This window comes from Rhynchophorus ferrugineus, unplaced genomic scaffold (assembly GCF_030347505.1).
Source record: "Rhynchophorus ferrugineus isolate W39M unplaced genomic scaffold, kcgeb_rfMv2 rfM6, whole genome shotgun sequence".
NCBI lineage: Eukaryota > Metazoa > Arthropoda > Insecta > Coleoptera > Curculionidae > Rhynchophorus > Rhynchophorus ferrugineus.
Window position 1 is genome coordinate 26,555,387 of NW_027472585.1, and position 23,695 is coordinate 26,579,081.

General features: G+C 31.1%; 1 protein-coding gene across 1 annotated transcript; it reads right to left on the reverse strand.

Annotated features, from left to right (window-relative positions):
• Positions 1-987: 987 nt before the first annotated feature.
• Positions 988-10,745, reverse strand: LOC143199106 (odorant receptor 49b). Its single transcript, XM_076408854.1, has 6 exons — positions 10,230-10,745; positions 4,971-5,301; positions 4,817-4,916; positions 3,524-3,628; positions 1,353-1,508; positions 988-1,130 (listed from the first exon to the last, which is right to left on the reverse strand). Exons 1-6 carry the CDS (start codon positions 10,681-10,683, stop codon positions 1,092-1,094), a joined length of 1,185 nt encoding a protein of 394 aa, XP_076264969.1. The 5' UTR covers positions 10,684-10,745; the 3' UTR covers positions 988-1,091.
• Between the last annotated feature and the right edge of the window lie 12,950 nt (positions 10,746-23,695).

The window sequence follows — 23,695 nt, forward strand, 5'->3', positions numbered from 1 at the left end:
AGCAAAAAAAATTATAAATATTTCTTTACCAACATGAGCACTACATTTTTCTGTAACAAGCGATAGTTCACCAACGGAGCTTTTCATGAAATTTTTGATAACAAGGTCAAAACCCAACATGGTCTGATATATGCAGCTAAAAGAAACAGAAAAGCTGATATAAGTACTGAGGAAATGTAATTTTGTTGGATGTTTTACTTGTAAGTGAATATTGCACAGTGAGTAGAATATGAACAGTGAGAATGTACTGGGATTATACTGACGACACAAATAGTAGTCTAATCTCCAAAGCTATAAGCAGAGATCGATTTGTATGTATTATGACCAATATCCACTGTTATGACAATAATTCCCTGGATACAACTAACCTCTTTGCTAAAATTAAACCTTTATTCAATAAGATGAACATAAATTGTTTAGAAAATGCTCCTCATATAGAACACCATAGTATTCATGAAGCCATGGTCCGTTACTTTGGCAGACATCCGGGTAAACAATTCATAAAAGGGAAACCTATTCGCTATGGGTACAAAGTCTGGGTGGGTACTAGGTTTAAGATATATATCAGCGAACAAAATCTACCACACTTACACACTACATTTTTTAGATATTATTACGCATTTAATTATATTTTCCTAACAAAGCTTTTTTATAAAAATAAATACTGTTTAATTTTTTAATTTTTATCTACGTAAAACACCTATTGTTTGCTAGAAAAATCTATATTTTTTTAATTTTCCTTAATGTTATGTAAAAACTAAGTGATTTGATACAATATTTCAATAATTAAAAAAATATCTTGAAAAAATAATGTCAGGCATATCTGGGTACACATGTAGCAGTTTAATTTAGCATTTTAAAATATTTCAATCAATTTGCTATTGTTCATTATGTCTACTCTCAATATATAAAACAAAACCAATCTAATTCATCTCATTAATGGCAATCAGAATGTGTATATTAACGTTGAATAATTAAGACAATTAATTGATGCATTTTATTATTTAATTTATAATTACATTGAACGCTAATTTACGCTAATAACTAATTCGAAACGTTTTCGTGCTTATTGTTGTTTAACAAAAATTACATTACATAATGCTTATATAGGAATAAGCCGCTTTAAACATCTAAAAATAAAATATGGTTATCAGTACTTATTAATTTTTAAATAATACCATACCAAAAATTGCTCATTTAGGTCAAAATCGTTAAAAATTATTTAACACTTTCTTATTATGTAACTAAATGTAAAATAAATACATAAAATAAATATATAATAAATAAATAGATATATAAAAAATAAATAAAATCATCAATAATTATACTAATAATACTTTAATACTCTGTACCAATAATGCAGATTGAGTTGTCATTGGTCCGAATGGTCCAATTGTTATAGCTAAAGGTTTTTGAGCTCTCATCATAACAATATGGGTTAGTTGTTGGCCTTCTTTATCCATCAAATACCAGCTACTTTCAAACATAGCATCAGAGATAGCAAGGCTCTAAAATATGTAATAATAAGTAGACGTACTGAAACTGTGAATTAATTTTGAAGGATTTCCTATATACAACATTGTTTTTCCACCAATTACGTCAAAAAATTACAAAATAACAAATATCACTCATTAACTTTTACTTTTCATGTTTAATGTTAAACCACCATAAATATCGTTATTCTAATATCCATGAAAACATGTAAAATTGATATCAATATTTTGATTCGAATGTGTAGATTAAAAATCTCAAAGTGAACAACACCATCATCTCATGATGTCATCTCAAACCATCTCTCGTGTCAATGGTAACGAGAATAAAGAAAACGTAACGTTAACACAATGACTGAATGAACATAATTGAGGCCAAAGTTCTATTCTATTTGTACAATATTGGGGGACACTTTTCTTGTTATGAAAAATCAGCAAATCAGGAATTTTATCAATATCAGTAGGTCAATAGGTAGGTTTACCTGTTCTCCAACAATAAATCTTTCACCTAGATTGTTAACTATTTTTAAATATTGTTCTTTTTTGATAAATATAGTTCTTTATTGTATGTTTATTACAATTACACTGCCGCCTCTAATCTTGTTATACTAATGAATGGTATAATATATTTTGTAGTCTATTATTTTAAGGAAAGATTGTTCTGTCATGTGCGTCTGGAATATAAGGCACACATCCATATGTTGAGTATTAGAAATACTTCAAGGGTATTTACTTTATTAATTAGTAAAACTCTTTGCTCTTTGAATTATTTTAATCTGATTGAGGTTTCAGTATTCTTGGCATCTAGTTTATTAAGTCTTATATTGACTTCATCTAGTGCTTTTTTCATCTGTAGCATAATTTGGATTAGAGATGGTAAAGTGTTGATTCTGCTTTCTCTTTTCGGTCTAAGTTTGATTACATAACTATGTCACGTTATTTCTTACTTTGTTAAGGACTATATATTTTGGTTGAGTGGTGATCTTATTTGCTTCTGTAGCATTACACCTTCATTTTTACAGGTCTTTTACAATTACGCATATATAGCTTGCTTGTATATAGCTTGCTATAGGTGCTTTCCCGCGCATTTAACACAGGTTGTTGTTCTGGTATAATACTTAATACTTAATGTGTCCATATCTTTGACATATTTTGCATTATAGAATAAGTTTTCTATTTCAATTTTCATGTTATTAATATATTGTTTTCATATATTCTTTTGACATATTAGTGAATATTAACATATATAATGGTCAAGGTATATGAGTTACTTTACCCCCCATCATAGGTCCTTTATATTTCTGTGTTGCATCTTCGACATTTTTTTCTTTTAGTTCTTTAACTATTTCCTTCGCAGGTATTGAGGGATGTAGGTTTCCAACCATAACCTTGATGGGTCTGGTGGCATTATTTTCATATGAATTCCATCCCATAATGGTGTTATTTATTACTTCTTTCACTGTTCTGTAATATTTCGATTTCCTTCATAACTTTTAATGACTTTTTGATTATGTTATAATCTTGGACACCGCTTGTAAATATTGGTGATGGTTTTATTTATTTATAATATTATTTTTGAATTTTTCATGTTGGAGTCACATAGCCCTTCTCAGGAGGCTCTGTAGCTTTTCATATTATATTATTTCTCTTTTTCCTTTTTGTTAGAATCTGTTTTTCTAGAAATGAGTTCTTCTTTCTCACCAGTGTTTTTGGGCAGTAATTTTCTACTGAATCATTTTTGTGTAGCTTAGCTAGTTTTGCGTTTTTGATATGCAATGTATTTATTGTCAGATGCTTTATTTTACTTAGTCTGCAGGCTTCTAATCATTTTGCTGTCTGATGTTAGTGCCGAGGATACCATAGTTCTCTGACAACAGATACGTGATCCTGGTTGATTCCAAATCGCCTGTAATTTTCTAACAAGTATTTTTATCAGATTTCACCTTAATGGAAAATACCTGAAAAAATCCCTCAAAATTAATTCCTATTGATAGTTAATATTCAATTCGCATACTAATAAGAAACTAAGATACCTGAATTTTTATTTCGTTAGTGTTCCATGCCATAGCGAATATTTGCAAGGATAAAAGAATGAAGAACAAGATCATCCAACCTAAACTGGATATATTTATAGTTCCCTTAAAAATAAATTATCTATTTTAAATGTACATTAAAGAATAATATCTACCTTAATACATATATAATGAAGTATGATATTGTTCGACAACTTATGTGTTCTATTTCAGATTTACAGACGTTATTTTTTATTCAATTTGTCTATTATTTAATAAGATCCCTACACCTCCCTTTAGACAACAATGAATAAAAATTTTAAAAATATTTTTTTCCTTCTCTATTCTACGTCATGGCAATTTGTACATGTAGCTGCATTGCTCATGATTTGAAGAATATTAAGCATCTTTCTTAAAGCTTTGCTATGGAATCTTTTTATTCTATCAATATTACTGTTACTTGCTGTCTCCCACAGTTGAATATCCAAGATCCAGATTGACTTGACACATTATTTTAGTCCATTAGTCTCAATTTAATTTAATAAAGCACTAACGTAACAAGCTAAAAAATAATATATTCACCTGTTGAAACAATACTTATAATTTTCAAAGGGTAATCACCAACAATGATTTCTTGATTCGTTAATATATTTGTCATTAATTACATTAACAACAATTATAACATTTATTTCCATTATTTTTGCGGCATGTCGAAAGAACACAGAGCACATAAAATAGCAATTTACAAACATAGAATAACAGTTTGCAGTATAGATATCTGGAGTGATTGGAAAATTACAAGAGTGACTGGGCGGAAACTTTCAAAGAGCTTTCAAACAGTTTAGCTGTTAATGAATCAACATATTCTAATCATTTACCTGGGACGGAAAGATCGAAAAAAAGAGAAAATTTCTAAATTCCCAAAGGCAATGGACTAGCAATGAATATTACTGACCATAAGTGTTACGATGGAATCAGCGATGTAGCATAATACAAAATCTTAGAAGCTATATGACATATTGTTGCATAAAGACCACGTATTTGGCAGCCACACCCAGTATACTCACCGAACATAATGCTTTCTAACTACAAATTGTTCAGATGTATGTATTTCAAATTTATTTTAATTTGTAATTGTATTCACCATTTTATCACAAGCACTTAATAAATATTATTTTGATAGCACCTAAAGACAACCAGCGGGATAGTTTTAAAGTTTTGTATATTAATGCTTAATTGTTTTGAACATGTTTCAAATAAAAATTCTTAATGTTTGTTTGTTTCTTGTATTTATTATTTTCATATTATACGTACGTTAGTAAGGCTTCTAGCAACCGAAGCAACATCCATAGAACTAAATATAAACTCCATCAAAACAATACTTTTGGTTTTTTCATTTAATGTATTTATAAAACTAGAAAACATTTAGAACTACTTAAAATAATTCTAAATAAGCATCCAGACTTACTTAATAGCATTTTTATGTTCAACAATTAACTGTTTTAATAACTGAGTTGTTTCCTTCGGTGTAATGGGTTGAGTGTTATTGGCAACATTTCTCAGTTTAATTTGCAAAATCTGCAGTTGAACAGCGCCGAAAATCAAAAGATTGATAAACATCATATGGGTGATGCAGCTATAAACAAATCCAGACCAAGAGTATAAAAACATTACGCTATAATACGGTACTAGATAATCCAATTTTGTGACAGGAAACCATACTTGATACATTAGATGAGTCTCTAAAGATGCATTACAACGAAGATTATAGTCTATTAATTTTTTATTCCCATAAATACCTGCGTATTTAAATATGTATTAATAATATGGGCTAGAAAATAATAATATTAGGTATTCGCATGCATTCTGGTCAATTCTAAGAAAATATACATACATATATATTAATCAAAATAATTTTCAGCATTTTCCACAACTTTTCAACGATAAGTCAATGTTCGCTCTTCTTCGACATTTTGAAGCTGTATGCCAGCCAAGCTATTCTGTGTCAAACTGAACAAGAGAAATACCAAATCGAGCTACAATAGTGTTTTGTTCTGGCAAAATGTGGTCGAGCAGTGTCATGCAAGAGGATGACTTTGCATCTTTCAGGTTGGTTATATGGCTCGGTGATTAGAGACAAGATGACATAAAACAGTGGTTGTTTACATGATGTGACCATTATTTATTAATGTGATATAAAATGTTAGGAAATACTAATAGATAAAAGAAAGCGCTGGGTTTACTTGATGACGAGGCTTGGGCAGTCAATGGTGGCCCGTCTGAACTGAATGCTGGTCAGTGACTGAATCGAAAATACCCTTCAATAATCTCCCATAGAAACGACTCGGGGTTGCAGAATATTCGTTATCGTGTACTAGTTGGCGCTACTGTCACACTGCCCGTGTTCATCTAGAATTATATTTCTGTGTATTTTGTAGACCGTTATTCCACCATGTAAAATTCGATATGCCTCAAGATCGCTACAATACTCCCCTGTCAAAATTTTACATGTATATAATTTGTTTGATCATATTTGCCCTTTACATCAAAATCGCCTTCTAAACCGTTGAAGCCAAAACTGACAATTGGGATATGACGAGATAGCATCATCATAAGTTTTTAAAAGTCCATGATTGGATTAAGCCGAATTTCTTCAAACCAAAAAACAAAATAAATTAATGTTGAAAATTTCAACGTTCCATGATGAATAAAAAACTCAAAAAATTCAATCTCAAATCTCAAAATCAATTCTCAAAAATATTAAATGAAAATCTAATATTTTAAGTAGAAATATGCTAAAACTATTAAATTTAACAGTTAGGTAAGATTGTTCATAAGTTCATTACATTGATTTTCACCAATAGTAATCGGTGACCAAAATTTATGCAAATACCTAATAGGTTGTTCAATAAGTATTGAGTTACAAATATTGGCGCTGTTAGGTTTGTCACTTTATTTTTTTATTTATAATAGAAAATTAGTAGAAACCGCAATCTCCTCAATTATATTCAATATCTTGGCTTTTGTTTTTAGGTTTCAAAATACTCAATGTTGATTTCGCGTTCAGGAACAACGGAATAGAAACACAATAAAATACCACAGGAAATTAAAAGGAAACCTTTGAACAAGCTTTGTGTGAGGATTTTTTTTATTACTTTTAGTAGTTCCACAATCTGCCCAGGGGACAATAAGTTAAGGAAAATCACTTCATTAATTGATCTCCTGTACTGTATAAAATACTGTATTAATTAATTCGTCTTCTTTTAAAGCTTATTCAAAAGTGTATATATATCCAATAAATAGATCGGATGGTATTAGACGCACCTCACTGTCTCTTCGTATATTTTGCTGATTAGTGAGTACATTGAGATACACTGACACTCTTTCGAAGTACGTGACACAAACACGTTGGATTACACTCGTTATTGGTTTAGTACAGAGTATCGACAATGGCACGCAACATTTTATTTTGGAACCGTTGTTGGATATATTAGACTTACTAGCGGTTCTCCATAGTTAGATTCCATCTGACCAAATAGGCTTGAGTGCAGGTTTATAGAATAATATTTTGTTATCTAATAATAACATGGATTTGGGCCCGATAAACCAATACATTTGGTAGAGTTTAAGTCCAAGTTGTTTATGTTTGGCCAGTATGTGCTTCTTCCGTCAAGTTAGGCATCGATCTAGGTGCATGTCAAGATATTTAACATTCTCTGTTTGCGGGAGTTGAAATTATTGATATAGTCTAGTGGACATGTTCTTCTACGAAGCGTAATAGCTATATGACCGGATTTTGTTTCGTTGGCATTTATACACTATCTTTTCAGCAACATTTGTTTTGCAACATTTTGGCTAGATCTTCAAGAGAGCTTAAGACTGTTGTCTGTATGTTGCCACGGTGGTTATTTCTGTTGTAGATAGATCAGCTGTGTACAGATAGATATTGTACTGGACCCAGTACACTACCTTGCGAAACCCCTGAACATATTATATGTAATTCGACATATTTATAGCCCTGTTTTACAGTAAAATAACGATTTGTGAGGTAAGATTTTAGTAAGTCAAAATCCGGGAGAAGAAGAAGTTTCTTTAATTTAACCTGCAATCCCTTATACAGTATAGTGTATATATATCTAGGGACATATATATGTATCTAGGGACGCAGCTGAACAATATCTTTTGGAGTTTAAGTCCATATTTAGTTTGTTAATAACGGTATGCACTTACTGCGAAACCCAAATTCGTGTTCTAAAATGATCAATCCTTTTCTATTATAAAATTGAGCCTCTCTATGTACAGTTTCTCAAAATCTTTTAAGATTATCGGTAATAAACTTATAGGCTGGTCGAAGCTGAAATCTTCTGGTGTTTTCACTGGTTTGAGAATCAATATTATTTGAGCTACTTTCCAGATGGTAGGAAAATAATTAGGTCGTAATAATATCGTTCCTGCAATATTTTTTCGGTTATAATTCCGGTTTAGCCTAAGAATGATGATGATAATGAACCAGTTGAATGTTGCACGAATGTAATCCCAAATCCCCATTATAAATTCGCCAAGCTGAAATCAGCGAATAGACTTCTTATGTACTGCCTCGGGCTATCCTTTCATAAAAAATTTGGTCAATCAAAATTTAAGGAAAAACCTTGAAAATTTCCAAATAAATTTTTGCAGCGGTGATTTCAAAAAGGCACAAAACGCACCATATATTTACAGATAAATCAACAATGACATAGACAACTATTTTAATAATGATAAAGATTTATCTGTATTTAGTATAAAATTTCTAGCATAACGTGGAACCAGTGCCTAAAAACTAAACTATATATAGTCTATCCAAAACAACAGTGAACTCACGTCTTCAAGATGTTTAATGTATTGCCTACCGCAGTTTGTAAATTCATTTTAATATTAGACAATATTTTCCTTCTCATTTTATCCTAGTTAAAAATAAACACAGTGCTGTCTGATACGACCGAACATGTAACCAACCTACATGAATCCTGCTGTGTCATGAATGTACTTGTGATTGTAATGTCGAGTCGATAGGCTTAATGCCGAGGACCGTGGTTCGGAGCCCGCCTTAAACAGTAGGCCCAGTCCAAATAAACCCTCATTGGTAAAAAGGATACTTTAAAATGTATTTTAAAAGATAATCATAGTTACAGGTTATAAATCGGCAAACATTGTTTTGGCGCTTTTCTTGTTTTTATAAATTTCTAATCGCAGGTTATTTTTGCTGTGACTGAAAATACCGAAGCCAATAAATAATCAGTCAGAAACAGCATGCGTCTCTGGTCAATAAATTCGAACAGACACGAGGTAATAGAGGACTCTCCTTACCAGTAAAATTCGTTAGAGAGATAAGTATTAATACTATGAAATATTCAGTAATATTATATTACTGAAGTTTTGGTTGGTTTTATATTTTTATTGTGCTGCAGCTGCGCTGAATATTAGTACTAACATCTCTCAAAAAATACATACCTTGATATTAATTCTATTCGTTATTAAATTTATGAAACAGATAAATCTAGTGAGTAGTTTTTTCAATATAAGCATACATTAATACAATATTCCAGAGATAACTATTTCTCTAGAAGGTATACTGATACCATACACTGTTAGGAAATATAGTATTTAAATAGTGTAACTATAATTACACCCTTCGGTTGACATGAAATTCATAAATGTAGGAATTGTAAATTAGCTTTAGATTAGAAATTACCTGAGTAGTTATTGACTTAAACAGCGGATCGGAAAGTGATAGCGGCTGAATGAAACTTTGTGGATATGGGATTATGATTAAATGAGTGATGAGAGTAGAAGCAACTAAAGATGAGTATATAATTATATACGATAACTGTAGGAAATTATATTGTGGGGTGTGAACTATTTATGTTCATAGATATGTGCCTAATTGTTCTGAATATACATGAGCATTTGGTTAAAATGATTGATGAGAAAATTAATAATAACTGTTTTGCAGATATAGCCAATGCATTACGGATAACACAGTGATTAAATTTAATTTTACTAAGAAAAATGTGTACAGGTAGTAACAAGAGAATTACAGTGATATTAGAGTGGTCTGACGACGAATCTCAGCAACAAAAGAAACAAGAACTAAACATAAAAAGGTAAATATACTCTTTAATAAAAATAAAATATATTATTTGGATATACAGTTGTTTAGGACAATTATTAGGCCTCGGATACCAGAGGTGGTTTGGCAAAGAGTTTAATGTAAATATAACAAAACAACTCTAACATCTAAATCATTGTGGCTGTATAATTAATTGTAGTTTGAATCCTTCTATAATATATACATCAGATGTGCTATATTTTTATTTCATTATTTTATTTACATTAGAATGTAATTATATAACAAAGCAAAAATTAAATGCTGGAACATTGCAACGCTTTGACATCATAAATATAGAGGACGTCAGTTCACTGCTATTTTGGATCTAACAAAAGCTTTCAAAACATCATAGCCACCACAGACAGCAAATAGCGACCTAGTCCAATTAGAAACTGTCGTACAAGTATTGAAGTATCGTTTTTTCATATTAAATCAACTGAATAAAATTGTTATTTTTGTAATCTAATGTTCCAACCCTTTCATCCAACTTAATTTCCTCTAATTAATTGTTGTTCTCTAATAAAACCACCATCCATATCGAACAATACTTATTGAACAACCTAATAACGAATTACTTACCCATTATATTAAGTACCATTATTGCAGAAAGCGACCCAATAATTTGCATAATCATAAATTTCCTACAGTAAACAATCTTTTTCGCGTACAATATTTTTACATCTTTATTATGACACTTCCACGTCTTTTCTTCATTTCTGATTACGTAATCAAATAGATTACCTAAGCCGTTCTTAAAAAATATGACTATTTTAACCTGCATTTTTGTAGCATTTACCACTACTCCAATACTAGAAACGATCACAGAAATTTCATAACTTTGGAGAATCAAGCGAATTAATTCGGCTATCAGTGAAAACCAGAATATGACATATATTATTCTTATAGCTACACCATATACCGAGACAATCTGGTTAATTATCGGATTTGTTCCAATCGGTTTTTTCCAAAACCCAGAAAGAATCATAAGCCATTTCGTCAACTTTATAAACTGTTCGTTATCAGTTCGATTCATGTTGTTTTGCCTGCTGGAACTAAACTGAAATGATTTGGAACGCTCACTCTGAGATTTTATACTCTACAAACACATATTTCATAATTACATGGTTATTGATCAATGGTTATTAATTATGCATTGTGTTTTACGTGACTTTTTATTTCAAAAGTGTCCAAGTTTAATAATTAATAAAACAAAGTAATATCGGGAAACAGTTGATAAATTCGTTAATATTTGAAACAACCTAATAAGATTAAAATATTGAAACAATTGAAAATTAATATACATGGTTTTCAGCATTCTCAAAAATTAGCAGTCTTAATTCTCTTCAGTTCAGGTCTTTTTTTTTAGTTAGAGATATATTCTTTAGTTAGAACCTATTTACTAGTTAGTTATTAAGGTATATCTTTTTTATTAATTACATCTTACATTTGATATGCTTAGTACAATCTTAATTCAAAACAAACTCATACAAATTAATTTATTATTACTGTTTTGTGGTACTTGCATTAATATACAAGCAAGGCGTGTGCGGAATTAATACATCAGTATGTATTTCCTAAATTAAAATAAAACTAATCTACTTAAGCTAAACTTCAAAATGCAATTATACACTAAACTAGTTCGTGTGGTTTGGTTCACTTCAATCTTCTGATTTCTTATGTGTTATCTAGTAGCTGTATTGCTTCCACGTTGCTGTGATTGTTTAATGTTTTAGAGCGAAATTTTGGATCACTTCGTGTATGCATTCTATTCCGAGATCATGGTGGAGTTCTTGCTTGGTTGCGAAGCAATAAGCATTGCTAATTAATCGTAGAACTTGGGTGCGATGGAATACTAGTTGGTTTGATGTATCTTTCGGTTGAAATACGTTAGCTAAATGTTCTGCGAATAATTCAGTTTTTTCATCGTTGCAATTGAACCATCGAACCCATTCATTTTGTTCATTTTTAATAGGCGGTACTAGTTCGTCTTTTAGTAATCTCCGAGTTGCTTTCCAGAGCGAATAATCTTTGTCTGCTGCCGGTCTTAATTCACTTACATATTTCACGAAGCAACTCCATCGTCTATAGTTTTGAGTCTTACGTTTAAACTGATATGTTCCTGCATTATAAGCCTAAACTTGTCCCAGTTAGTAAATCTATTAGTAAGATTAGGCTTCTTTGTTTTTTTGGAATTGTGTTAACAATACTGGAGTGTGATCAGATAATAGTTCACACAAGTTCTCCACTTGTATTTGATTTGATGAAATGCCTTTCGAATCGTAAAAGTTCAGTAGGTCTGGTATTTTATTACTGTCTGTGGGCCAGTAAGTGGGTTCGCGCCATGAATGATAGTTACAATTAATTATTGCTGCGTATAATTAATTTCGTTTTCTAGGTGTTATTAATTGTGAACCCCAGGCTATGTGTTTAACATTAAAGTCCCCTCCAATAATAAACCTTAGGCTTAATTTTAAAAATAAATATATGTGTTTCTTTTGTGTTATTTTGTATCTTGGTGGACAGTATATAGCTCCTATGTTTATTTTAGCGCCGTTCTTTTTAATACGAACTATCGTAGCTTGTATTTATTCTTGTCTTATCTCGTCTTGTTGGAATTGCTGTATATTTTATTTTATTATTAGAGCTATTCCGCGTCGAGCACGTTCACTGGGGTGTACTGTTCAGTATGCATCATAACCCCGTATTTTAATATATTTTTTTAGAAAAATGTGTTTCCTATATGAGAGCTATATCTATGTTATTCGTTTTCAAGAACAATTCTAGTTCACGAACTCTTAGATTTAGTCCGTTTGCGTTCCAAGTTATAACTCTTAAAAACGAATTACTCATTTTTATGTTTCTTTGACTTGTTTTTGCACTTTTTCCATTTTTCTACACTGTTTGCTGACTGAAATTTTGTCGCATTTCAGTCTGAAATTCACTGAGCAATTTCATGATGTCGACGATAGTTGGCTCGTTGGTTACAGTTTCCTACTTTTTACATTAATTTATTTATCATTAGATTTTTTGTCGCATATATTTTTCATTTGGAATTGCTGTTTCTTCAAGTGTTATATTTTCAATGGCAGTTGGCTTTGCAGAATTTTGAGCTTTGTCGGGTTCTGAAATTATTTTATTTTCTTCTGATACACTGCACACCTTGTATAGCTGACAGGGTGTCCCTTTTCGTTGGATAATGTACATGTTGCTACGCTATTGCGTTGCTTTCTGTATTTATTAGTGTGATATTTACCAGCACACTTCATACATCTAGGTTCCTTAGTGCAAAACATTTTAGTATGCCCAAGCTGTTGATAGTTTGTACATTGGGGAATACTATTATATTTCTTCGGAGATTCTACTTTCATTATGCAATCTATTAGGTATTTTATGTCACAGATAGTTTTGTTGTTTTCATTTTGTATTAAGTCGACGTAAAACAGTGAAAATACCTTAATACATTTTTCGCCATTTGAGTTTTTTTTTCACTATAGGCGTAACGGTCGCGATTTCATATCATCCTGACTTGTGGTTGACGGTAGACCCCTAAAAACTACTCTGTACCACTTATCACATTTTAATTGATATGTGTGATACTCTAGTTTACTGAATGAATTATCCATCGTCTCTTTATTTTGTTTCATTTGAGTCAGATGTTTCTTTATAGCTCTACAATCGATTTCGTTTGTACAAGTAACGTTAATATCGTTATTTGATAGAGCTTTAAACTGTACTCGGTTAGTGGCTACTCCTTTTATCTGTGTTCCGAATAGATTAAAATTATCAATAGTAGAGAAATTTTTTTGTTTTTCTGTTATGTTCTGTGTGATATTTTCTTGATGTTTTCTTACTAACGGTGAAGGTGTTATCTCGGACTTCTTTCTCTTTTTATTCTTCACTTCTGTCCATTCGGATTATTCGCCTACCTACAAGAGGTAGGCTAGTGTTGTGAAGTACTAGTTCATCCTCATCGGTGAAATAATCTTCTCTTAATTTTCTTAGTATCTTCTCGATATTTTGTGACGGACCTTGTATAAGCAAAAGCAGAGCCGCAAGCTCAATACTTAATTTTACACAGTTTTTGGTTTAATTGCTGATTAGTTGCTTTCAACTTATTATTTTCATTTATAAGTGCAGTTGGACCCATTTTGTTTAATATTTGTATGTAATTTGTATACAAGTTCTTGTTTTGTAATTTGTATACGAGTTCTTGTTTTCACGGTCCTAGTATTACAAGAGCGAAACTTAGAACGTCCTTTTTTGTAGCACATATTAGGTTCAGTTTAGATTGACAGTGTCACCATAAAGCGTACCTGGAAACTTTTTGAGACCGTTCACTAAAAGTTAACTGTAATAAAATACAGACGCATTTTTTGTTATAGTTCTACAGAGCTATTTTCGAGAAGGGAAAAACACGTCTTGACTCTATGAATGTTGAGACCAAACTATCAGGCATATGCGCTATTGTGCGTTGAGCAAACAATTGTTTGAAAACATTCGATGTTTTGAAATTGACTGCATTCGTTAGTAGTTTTATACTGCCTAGTTTTTAGTATTTTCGATAGTCATAACTTATGTCCTGACTTTTTAAATAATATACAAAATATAAAACGCTAAAAAAATTATTTACAATGAATAGTTAAATTTTAAATATTCAAAGTACTCCTCAGGCAACTTATGGATGCTACTCCAAAAGAATAGTTTCTCCTTTAAACTAAACCATTCATCGAGACGTTTTAAACACTTTCGAAACCTGCAAAAGAGACTGCTCTGCTAGCACGTATCCTATCGACGCGAAAAGCGTTAGCCCTATGAAGGCAGATACGGAAAAAACGATAGATGCGATAAAACCATACAAATAATTTGAATGATATTATATCATTCACAGTATTGTGGATGTCGTTCAATTAATGCACAGCTAAAATTGATCAACTAATGTTATTAGCGAACTATTTCTCCAGGTTTCAACAATGCATAACATAACAGGTCAATTGAACAGTCCTCGGCCTACCATAGTAAAACATATTTTTGGCAATTATTTTGAGATCTGAGAACAGAAAATAATCACTGAAGGCCAGATCTGGAGAATACGGTGGATGAGGAAGAAATGCGAAGCCCAATTCATGGATTTTTGCCATCGTTTTCACTGACTTGTGACACGATGCATTGTCTTGGTGAAGAAGCACTTTCTTTTTCTTCAAATGCGGCAGTTTTTCGCCGATTATGTCATTCAAACGGTCCAATAACGCTATGTAATAGTCACTGTTGATGGTCTTTCCTTTTTCAAGGTAGTCAATGAAAATTATTACATGCGCATCCCAAAATTCAGACACCATAGCCTTGCCAGCTGACTGTTGCTTTCCCACGCTTTAGAGCGGGTTCATCACGTGCAGTCCACTCGGATGACTGTCGATTGGACTTCGGAGTGAAATGATGGAGCACGTTTCATCCATTGTCACATATTGACGCAAAAACTCGGGTTTACTACTCTTGATTATCTTCAAACATTGCTCCGAATCATCAACTCGTCATTGTTTTTGGTCAAAAGTGAGCTCGCGCGGCTACCACTTTGAGAGAAAGTGCTTTGCACTAAGCGCTTTCTCATACCCAAATATTCGTGAATGATATGATGTACACGTTCAGTTAATATCTTTAGTGTGTCTGCTGTTTTATTCAATTTCAATTTACGGTCATTCAAAATAATTTTATGGATTTTTTTAATGTTTTCATCGGTAACAACCTCTTTTGGGCGTCCACTGCGTTCGCCGTTTTCGGTGCTCATTTCACCATGTTTAAACTTAGCATACCAATCCTTTATGGTTGGTTTTCCTGGGGCAGTGTCCGGAAACTCGGCATCAAGCCAAGTTTTTGCCTCAACTGTACTATTCCCTTTTTAACCATTTTTTACAAAAACAAAAGTTGCTTTACTCAAAACGCTATAAGTCTCAAAATAGTGATCCGACAGCTGTCTAATTTATATACGAATCTTTTGTTACGACACCAAACTGATCCCACCATACACAAAATATGGTCTCGTGACCATAGCGATTTGGCCTTGCAGCTAATAAGCCAGCTTTGCCAGCCGATAACCATGACTTTTTTCGATTAGGATTTTACTATTCATTATTATTACTCATCAGCCGTTACTATTCGATTCAGCAATGGCTGAAAAGATAGAAATGAGAGGAAGGACTGTGGCCGTTTCTTTAGGAGGAAGGTGTTATGTTATACGGCCCTGATCATCCGGCTATCTATTTTAAAAACTATCTGAATGGTGAACAACCGAGACGTGTTGGTCAGCTTTCTAATCGTCTACAATTTTAACTTAATAAGTTACTTCTATTTATTTGTTGTATATGATTTAAACCGAAATACCGAAATATAAAATAATAAATAAGGCTTTGATTCGCTATGATTTCAAGACGCAATAAGTGACATATAATAAATAACATCATTAGCAATAATTAATACTATACACATTTACCACAATTATTCTATAAACAACTAAATTGATATTGGAAAATGAAGATGAAAAAAATAAGATTCTCAAAATCTCCTTATTCAATTTCATTCTCCATTATTTGGTCCTGTTAGTTTTATTTAGTGATGTTTGCTATTTGATTTATGCTTTTAGTGGTCTTTACCTACAGCCAGAAGCATCAGTGATATACATCAGGTAAAAGACCGGTCCCAACACACTACCCTGCGGCACTCCCGCTATTATTCATTTCAATTCTGAATAGGCATTATCATGCTTAATTCTTAATGTTCAATACGAAATATTATGTTTTAAAATTTGTACAAATTGTTAAAATTACGGCCCTTGTGCTACATGATGGTGTAAACAAACAAACTAGTGAAACTTCACGAGCGCCAAATAAATAAATAAAGAATTATGAAAAAGTAGGTATATAACAAACCGTGAACTTGATTTATTACGTTACTCCCGATTTAATGTGACATGGAGAAGATTTAGTTGCAAAAATCATACAGCCCTTGTATCTACATTATCGATGGATAGCAATTATATGCTAATTAACGATAAAATTCTTGAGCATATTGCCAGAACTCTGTTCCAATAATTATAAGCTGAATATTTAACTGATCACAATTTCACTTTCTTTTAAACTGTGTTCAACGCAATTTTGCTTATATATTTTATGAGGAAAAATATAATATCAAGAAAATTTATTTTCGAAAACATAAAAAAGATCAGAAATTTATATGAAAATTAATGAACTATAAGTTAGAAAGAAATAAGCATTCAATAATTTATTAAAATAGAGATTTTCAAAATTAATAAAAATTATATTAGAACAGGATATTACAAAGGATATTGGATATTCAATAAATTCATGTTTATGAACATTGTCGTGGACAAATTGATGGTGAGACGTGAGTGATAAAAGATTGACGAAGAGAGATAAAAGTATAAGATATAAGAAAAGATATAAGAAACAAAAATAAAATACATCAAAACGTAACGAAGAACGACAAGATAAACAGTAAAGAAATAAATAAAACTCTATGTTAAATCAATAGAACTGCACCACTGAATGGTATAAAAGATTTATTTGAAAGACTAAATAAAAAAAATAAAATAAAAAAATATAAAAACCTTTAGTGTCGTTTTGTATCGCCTTTCAACAAGTGGCTTCTTAGTTCCATAAAATAAAATAGTTTTTAATGTTGTATTATAAGTAACACGTTTTAAAAAAGTTTTTGTATTTTAAACCTCTTTCATATATCAGAACTTAAAGATACAATTATATCTTAAACCTATAAATACTATGAAGAGATACTTAGCTGGACAGAACTTCATAACTCTGAACATAAATAAGTATATATTATGTATTAGATTAGAAGATTCACATGCATATAAATTTACATCTTGATTCACTAGTCACGAATAATTCTTAACATGAGCTGTAAAAACATGTTAAATAAAGTTATTAAGGTGATAAATATGAATTACCTGATAAGGGCATTACAAATATATAAGTAGAAATGATAATTCAAAACTATTAGGATAAGATTCTAGAAGGAAAGGTAATGTTCCAAACGTATATAACGGGAAGTTTTAGTGTTTTAGTTAGTGTGGAAGTTCAGAGTGTCGCTCATATGTGATTATTAAGAGTCAAGTCAAGTCTATTTTACGTATTTAAGTTTTAAATTAAAGCCATAGATAAAATAATGAATGCCCTTAACAAACATATTGTGACAATATGGTGTATGTAACCAATTTTTAGTTGTATTTTTAATGTCGCCTATTACCAGCTAAATTTGAACGGTTGATACAAACGTTCCTCATCACAAAAATCCTCATCACTTTTGGCAACATCTGCACTGAAATCACCAAACCTTCAAATGTATCATAGAGCGTTATCATCATAGCGATATACTGCGAAACCACATGCCGTTCATGACCATATTATTCAATCTGGATCAAAATAGATTGGGTATCATCGTTCTGGCATCCTCATGGTTGACGAAACTTGCCTCATCAACGTCGCCTTCAAAAATATATGGTCAAATATACAAAATTTGTACAAAAAATTTTACTAAATTACATTGCATTGTTACTTGCATTTACATCAGTTATATTTGTTAACATAGTCATTTATCCAAAATTTTGTCACGTCGCTACATATGATTTGTTTACCAAATTTGAGGTCTTTTTGTTGGAGTTGTTCCAGTTAGAGTTAGAGTAATGGCTTAAGCTATAATACAAAATTTGCAAAAATAAAGAACGATTGAATAATACCAAACTAATTAAATGGCTTAAAACGAATTTAGTAGAATTTACCTATTATGTAGCAACTTTTAATTCAGACATCAATTATGTCAAAATTTATCTAGTTCACAAAAAAACAAAGGGGGCCACAAACCGCATAATTAACACAAAAATTTTTCGTTGCTATATAAATATAAAAATGACTTTGTGGAATAAAAGTAATTTTGAAGAAGATATTTTATACCTAAAACCGATTACGTTTTCACTTTTAATAAGTAAAATTACTATAATATATAACATACTTGCTTTTTTGACGTCATATGTCCATGATCACTATATTTTACCAAGCACATCAATCCTTATTACTCCATGATGGTAAATAAATTAACCATTTAATAAACTAATTATCTATAAATATCACCCTATAAGATTTATTTCAATAAAAACTGTTTTTTACGCAAAATACTACCTTTGAAACTGTTTATTCAAAATCAATGCCAAAAGCTTTAATACTTATTCGGTGTCTGTCAATTTCAGTGTGTATATGATTCATAGATTAACTTTTCAGTTGCAAGGGATAAGTTTTCAAACTGCATAGAGTGTATAATTTACTGAAAAAGTTTTCTACTACCATGAATATTAAGAGCATCATTAACTTAGAGCGGACCGAGCAAAAATCTATTAAATATTCAGCATCCTGTTTACAACTTAATGTCAATTCGGTTGAATTTAATACAACCATTTATAGGTTATGAAATGTAAAAATATTATTTTATTTTTACGGATGGAACCGTTTTTTATGTATTCTAATTGTTGAGTATTGTTAATATTCATATTAATTGTAATTGGATTATTTCGACTGGAATAATATATCACTAGTACTAAATTTAATATCGTCTCTAAAATCATTGTCATAGTATTTAAGAAGGCAGAAATTTAGAGAAAAATTAATTTCATGTTCACAACTGTGTAATTATATAAAAATTAATTGTTTAATTACTAATACATAATACATAAGTAAAAGCTTGGAGCTAATGAACTAGGACTAAACTAAATCAGTATAATGCAAAAAAGTGATTATTGAAATAACGACAATTTCAGGATTATTATTTATTTATCATCTAACTTCTAAATTGAACTAAAACGAAATGAACTTTACTTCTACTACAAATAAAACTCCGATACAATCCGATATATTCCTATTTTATTAACGAAATCCTTTGAATTTTATTCACTCATCATATCTCACAGACATACTAATTATACGCCGTTTTTTTTAAATACACAACAACCAGAGCAGTTTCAGTCACTCTATGAACACACCCCCCTCCTGAAAAACTGACCAAAGAAGTGTAGTAATGTTGCATATGAGCATCGACTGTATTGCCTTTGATTACTCACTAAATTTCGCTGTATTTACATAAATATCCGTGGCAAACCCTGTTTGAAATGAATTCCCTAATTTTGATTTATCCAAATTCCTCAGTTCCAACTGTCCACAGTTGAGCAACTCAGCTACCATATGCCGCCTTTGATGGCTTCTTGAAAACCCACACCCTCAACTGAGATGCTTGTGCCAAGAACCGATAGGCTGAGGGTGTTTTATCATAACCATGGAGCTTTGAACATCTTCAACCTACCTTTGGTGTGGTGACTACTGCTATAGGCTAGACTGTAACAATTTTACCCGAACTCCACTAAAATGTATTAAAGAGTCTTGCTTTCTTGATAAGCTGTTCCTTTTAAGAATATTCTGTTCAAATAATTAATTCAAGAGAGAAAAGAGCGATAATTCCCTGAAATCCAACTGACTACACCAATTATGGAAGGTTAACAGGACAATTTAATTTTGCGATTCATGATTAAATGGTGAAGTAACCTATATTATTAAATATCTTTATAATATTACATACATTATATACATACATACTTCTATATTATACTTTGTGTATTATATATTCTATGGGCAGTATTAAAGGTCAAATCAATGTTATAAAAATAAATTTATACGGATGAATAGATTTAGATTTATAATAAAATTAAAGCAATATGTTGGCTAAAAATAATACCAACAACGTAAAATGAGTTAACGTTGAAAAATCAGTTCAAAATATAATTAGTTCAATCAATTGCAATTGATACCAACGAAGAAATCCATATATTCTATTAGCTAACATAATTATTGAGAAACTACTGAAGGAAAATAATGTTATTTATATAATATATAAAATATGTAATAATATTGTTCTAATAAAATTATTACGTGTTTACAGAATAAGCTGATATTCAATGGACCCCGGACTTGCGTCAATTTACAGAAACTGACAACAATTTCTACTAAAGAACTTTCACCGATTGCTTTCTCAGTATATATGCTCAGAATTGCAATTTTCATTACATTGTTGATTATCCAAGACTCCATTACACTGAATACGTTGTCTAATGTTTCTTTAAGTAAATCTATTATTTATAAATTGTTTAAGAGCCAACCCACACTAGTTACTAGATATGATGTATAAAATATCCATTATTAATCGTCCATTATCTTTAGAAGCAAAAAATCATCTAATAACGTCGACTATTTTAGCTATTTCTTCTCCAAAGCCATTAAGAGATTACCGTGAGAAGGAAACCTATCCAAATCATTTTAGTATAATAGGCCAATTGAAAAGTCCCCGGCCTGATACATAGATGAAGCTACTAGAATTAAGTCCATGTGTTTTTTAGTTAGCACAAATCATCAAAAAATTTGACAGCTGTGGGATTATTAGTTTGTGATTTATAGCATTTTGAGTGAAACAAATTTTGTTATTGTGAAAAAAAATAAAAAGGAATTTCGCGTGTAAAATACTGCTTGTGAAGGAAAAAAATACAGTTGAAGCAAAAACTTGGCTTGATGCTGAGTTTCCGAACACTGCCCCAGGAAAAAATGAGCACCGAAGACGGTGAACGCAGTGGACGCCAAAAGAAGTTGTTACGAGAGGTTATATGAGAAAGCTCTGTGCAAAGTGAGTGCCGCCCTAGCTCACTTTTGACCAAAAAAAAAGTTGATGATTTGGAGCAGTGTTTGAATATGAGCAAGCGTAATAAACCGGAGTTTTTGACACGGCTGGACAATGGATGAAACATAGCTCTATCATTTCACTCCGAAGTCCAATCGACAGTCATCCGAGTGGACTATACACGATGAACCCGCTCTAAAGCGTAGGAAAGCAACAGTCAGCTGGCAATGGGTTATGGTGTCTGAATTTTGTTATGGTTATGGTGTCTGTCATCCACCGTATTCTCCAGATCTGCCAAGCAACCAACTATCCCCCTCTCCCAGCGACTATTTCCTGTTCTCAGATCTCAAAAGAATGCTCGCTGGGAAGAAATGTTCGTCGAATGAAGAGATGATAGCTGAATCTGAGGCCTTTTTTGAAGCAAAGGACAAATCGTACTACAAAAATGGTATGGAAAAATTGAAGGGTCGCTATAATCAGAGTGTCACCCTTGAAGGGAATTATATTGAATAAAAAAAAATTGACCAAAAAAATGTGTTTACTACGGTAGGCCGGGGACCTTTCAATTGACCTGTTATGTTTATAGACATTTATTTCTCAACATAAAAAAATGGTTCGCTTGTTATTTTGGTGTTATATTAAGTAAAAAATGTTTCATTTATAAACCAAATTTCTTCTGCTATTAAGCTTAACTGATTATATTTTGTATTTACGGTATGAATATTTATCTGACATTAATAAAAATTAATCTAAAACTTGTATTTGCAATCGAAAACTGTATTACTATCATCATTAATTTTACTGTTGAAGAAATTCTTTATCAACTTGGGAAAGTTGTTCATGAATTTATTAGCTCGCAACGCAAACAGAGTTTTTTAGAGAAACTTTAGAAGATCGGTTCTCGAAAAACATTACCATCGCATGATTATATTTCTGATATTCATCATTGTCAATTTAATGAATAACTGTTGCTAAGCTCGATAAAACTATAATACCCAATCCCGGCAAAAATTTTAAAACCATATTGTTATTATTCTAATGAGAAATTCTATTACGCCCAGCGCATTCGCCAGGCGTGGGGCTAACTGTTTTTGAATTTGTACAATAACCTGTTAATTGTATACCTACAATAATTACTTCCTATAATCACTTTACAACTCACTTGTTTACACTCAAATATTTCCGCATTTAATGTTGACTATTAGTTTACTTTGAAATATAACAACATTCTATTGTAAACAAAACAATTTAACAAAAATTTTATTAAAATACAATATATTTTAACATTATAATATATTTAATACATATATTATCAATGGATTTAAGCTACGATTAATTATACAGCCACAATAGTTTGTATGTTAGAATTGTTTTATTAAATGTACATTAAACTCTTTTCCAAACCAGCTAAGGTATCCCCTGGGAGGCCTAATACACTTAATTAACAATTGTATTTTGAAGTAATGTATTTTACTTTCATCAGTGGGCATATTTACCTTTTAATGCTTAGATCTTGTTTCCTTCGTTACTGTATTTCCTTATCAAATAATTCTAATATCACTGTATTTCTTCTGTTACTACCTGTATACATTTTTTTATAAATTATATTTAATCACTACATTGTCATATTTATCCTCAAACTAGTTAACATTAAATATCTAAAAAATTACATGATACACATACATCATTTACACTCTACAATACGGATTTTCCTACATCCAGAAAGTTTCATTCAGAAACTGTTACTTTTGAGCTACTATTCAAGTTAATAACTACATTCTTAATATTCAATCTAAACATAGTTAACAATTCCAACATTTATCAAGTTCAAGTCAATAACAGGGTGTTATTTTAGACAATCATTTTTTCCACATATCCAAACAGTTCCTGCTTGTATATATTTGCTATTTTGCTTTATCACATCCTATAACAATTTTATCTAATTGAATATGTAGTGAAGGAATCTATTGTGTATCTTTTTTCAGGCCTATTTCTAAACAAGTAAATTAGATAAAACGCAATTAAACAATTCATTTATATTTCCCAAATAACAATTTAAAATATTACCTATATACACCCTCTAACATGGTATTTTCAAAACTTAATTTATGTTATTTAATTTAATTTATGTCCATTCCTTAATTTCACCCTTTTGCCAATCCACATGTTGGGATCTTCTCCACAAAATTATTGTGGTATGATGCATTGTCCATGACAATAACTGATGATTCCCTCTAGTTCTTTAAGAGCTGATTTTCAAACCGGAGCAAAATCTTATGGTTCATTTCTCCATGCTCCACGCCCTTGGA

Bases quoted from the DNA above. Each gene is read 5' to 3' on its own strand.
- LOC143199106 (XM_076408854.1), bottom strand. From the start codon at position 10,683: ATGAATCGAACTGATAACGAACAGTTTATAAAGTTGACGAAATGGCTT. The intron at 5,302-10,229 runs GTAAGTAATTCG...TTAAATACGCAG, and splicing joins AATGGTACTTAATATAATGG to GTATTTATGGGAATAAAAAA. The intron at 4,917-4,970 runs GTAAGTCTGGAT...AATGTTTTCTAG, and splicing joins GAACATAAAAATGCTATTAA to TTTTATAAATACATTAAATG.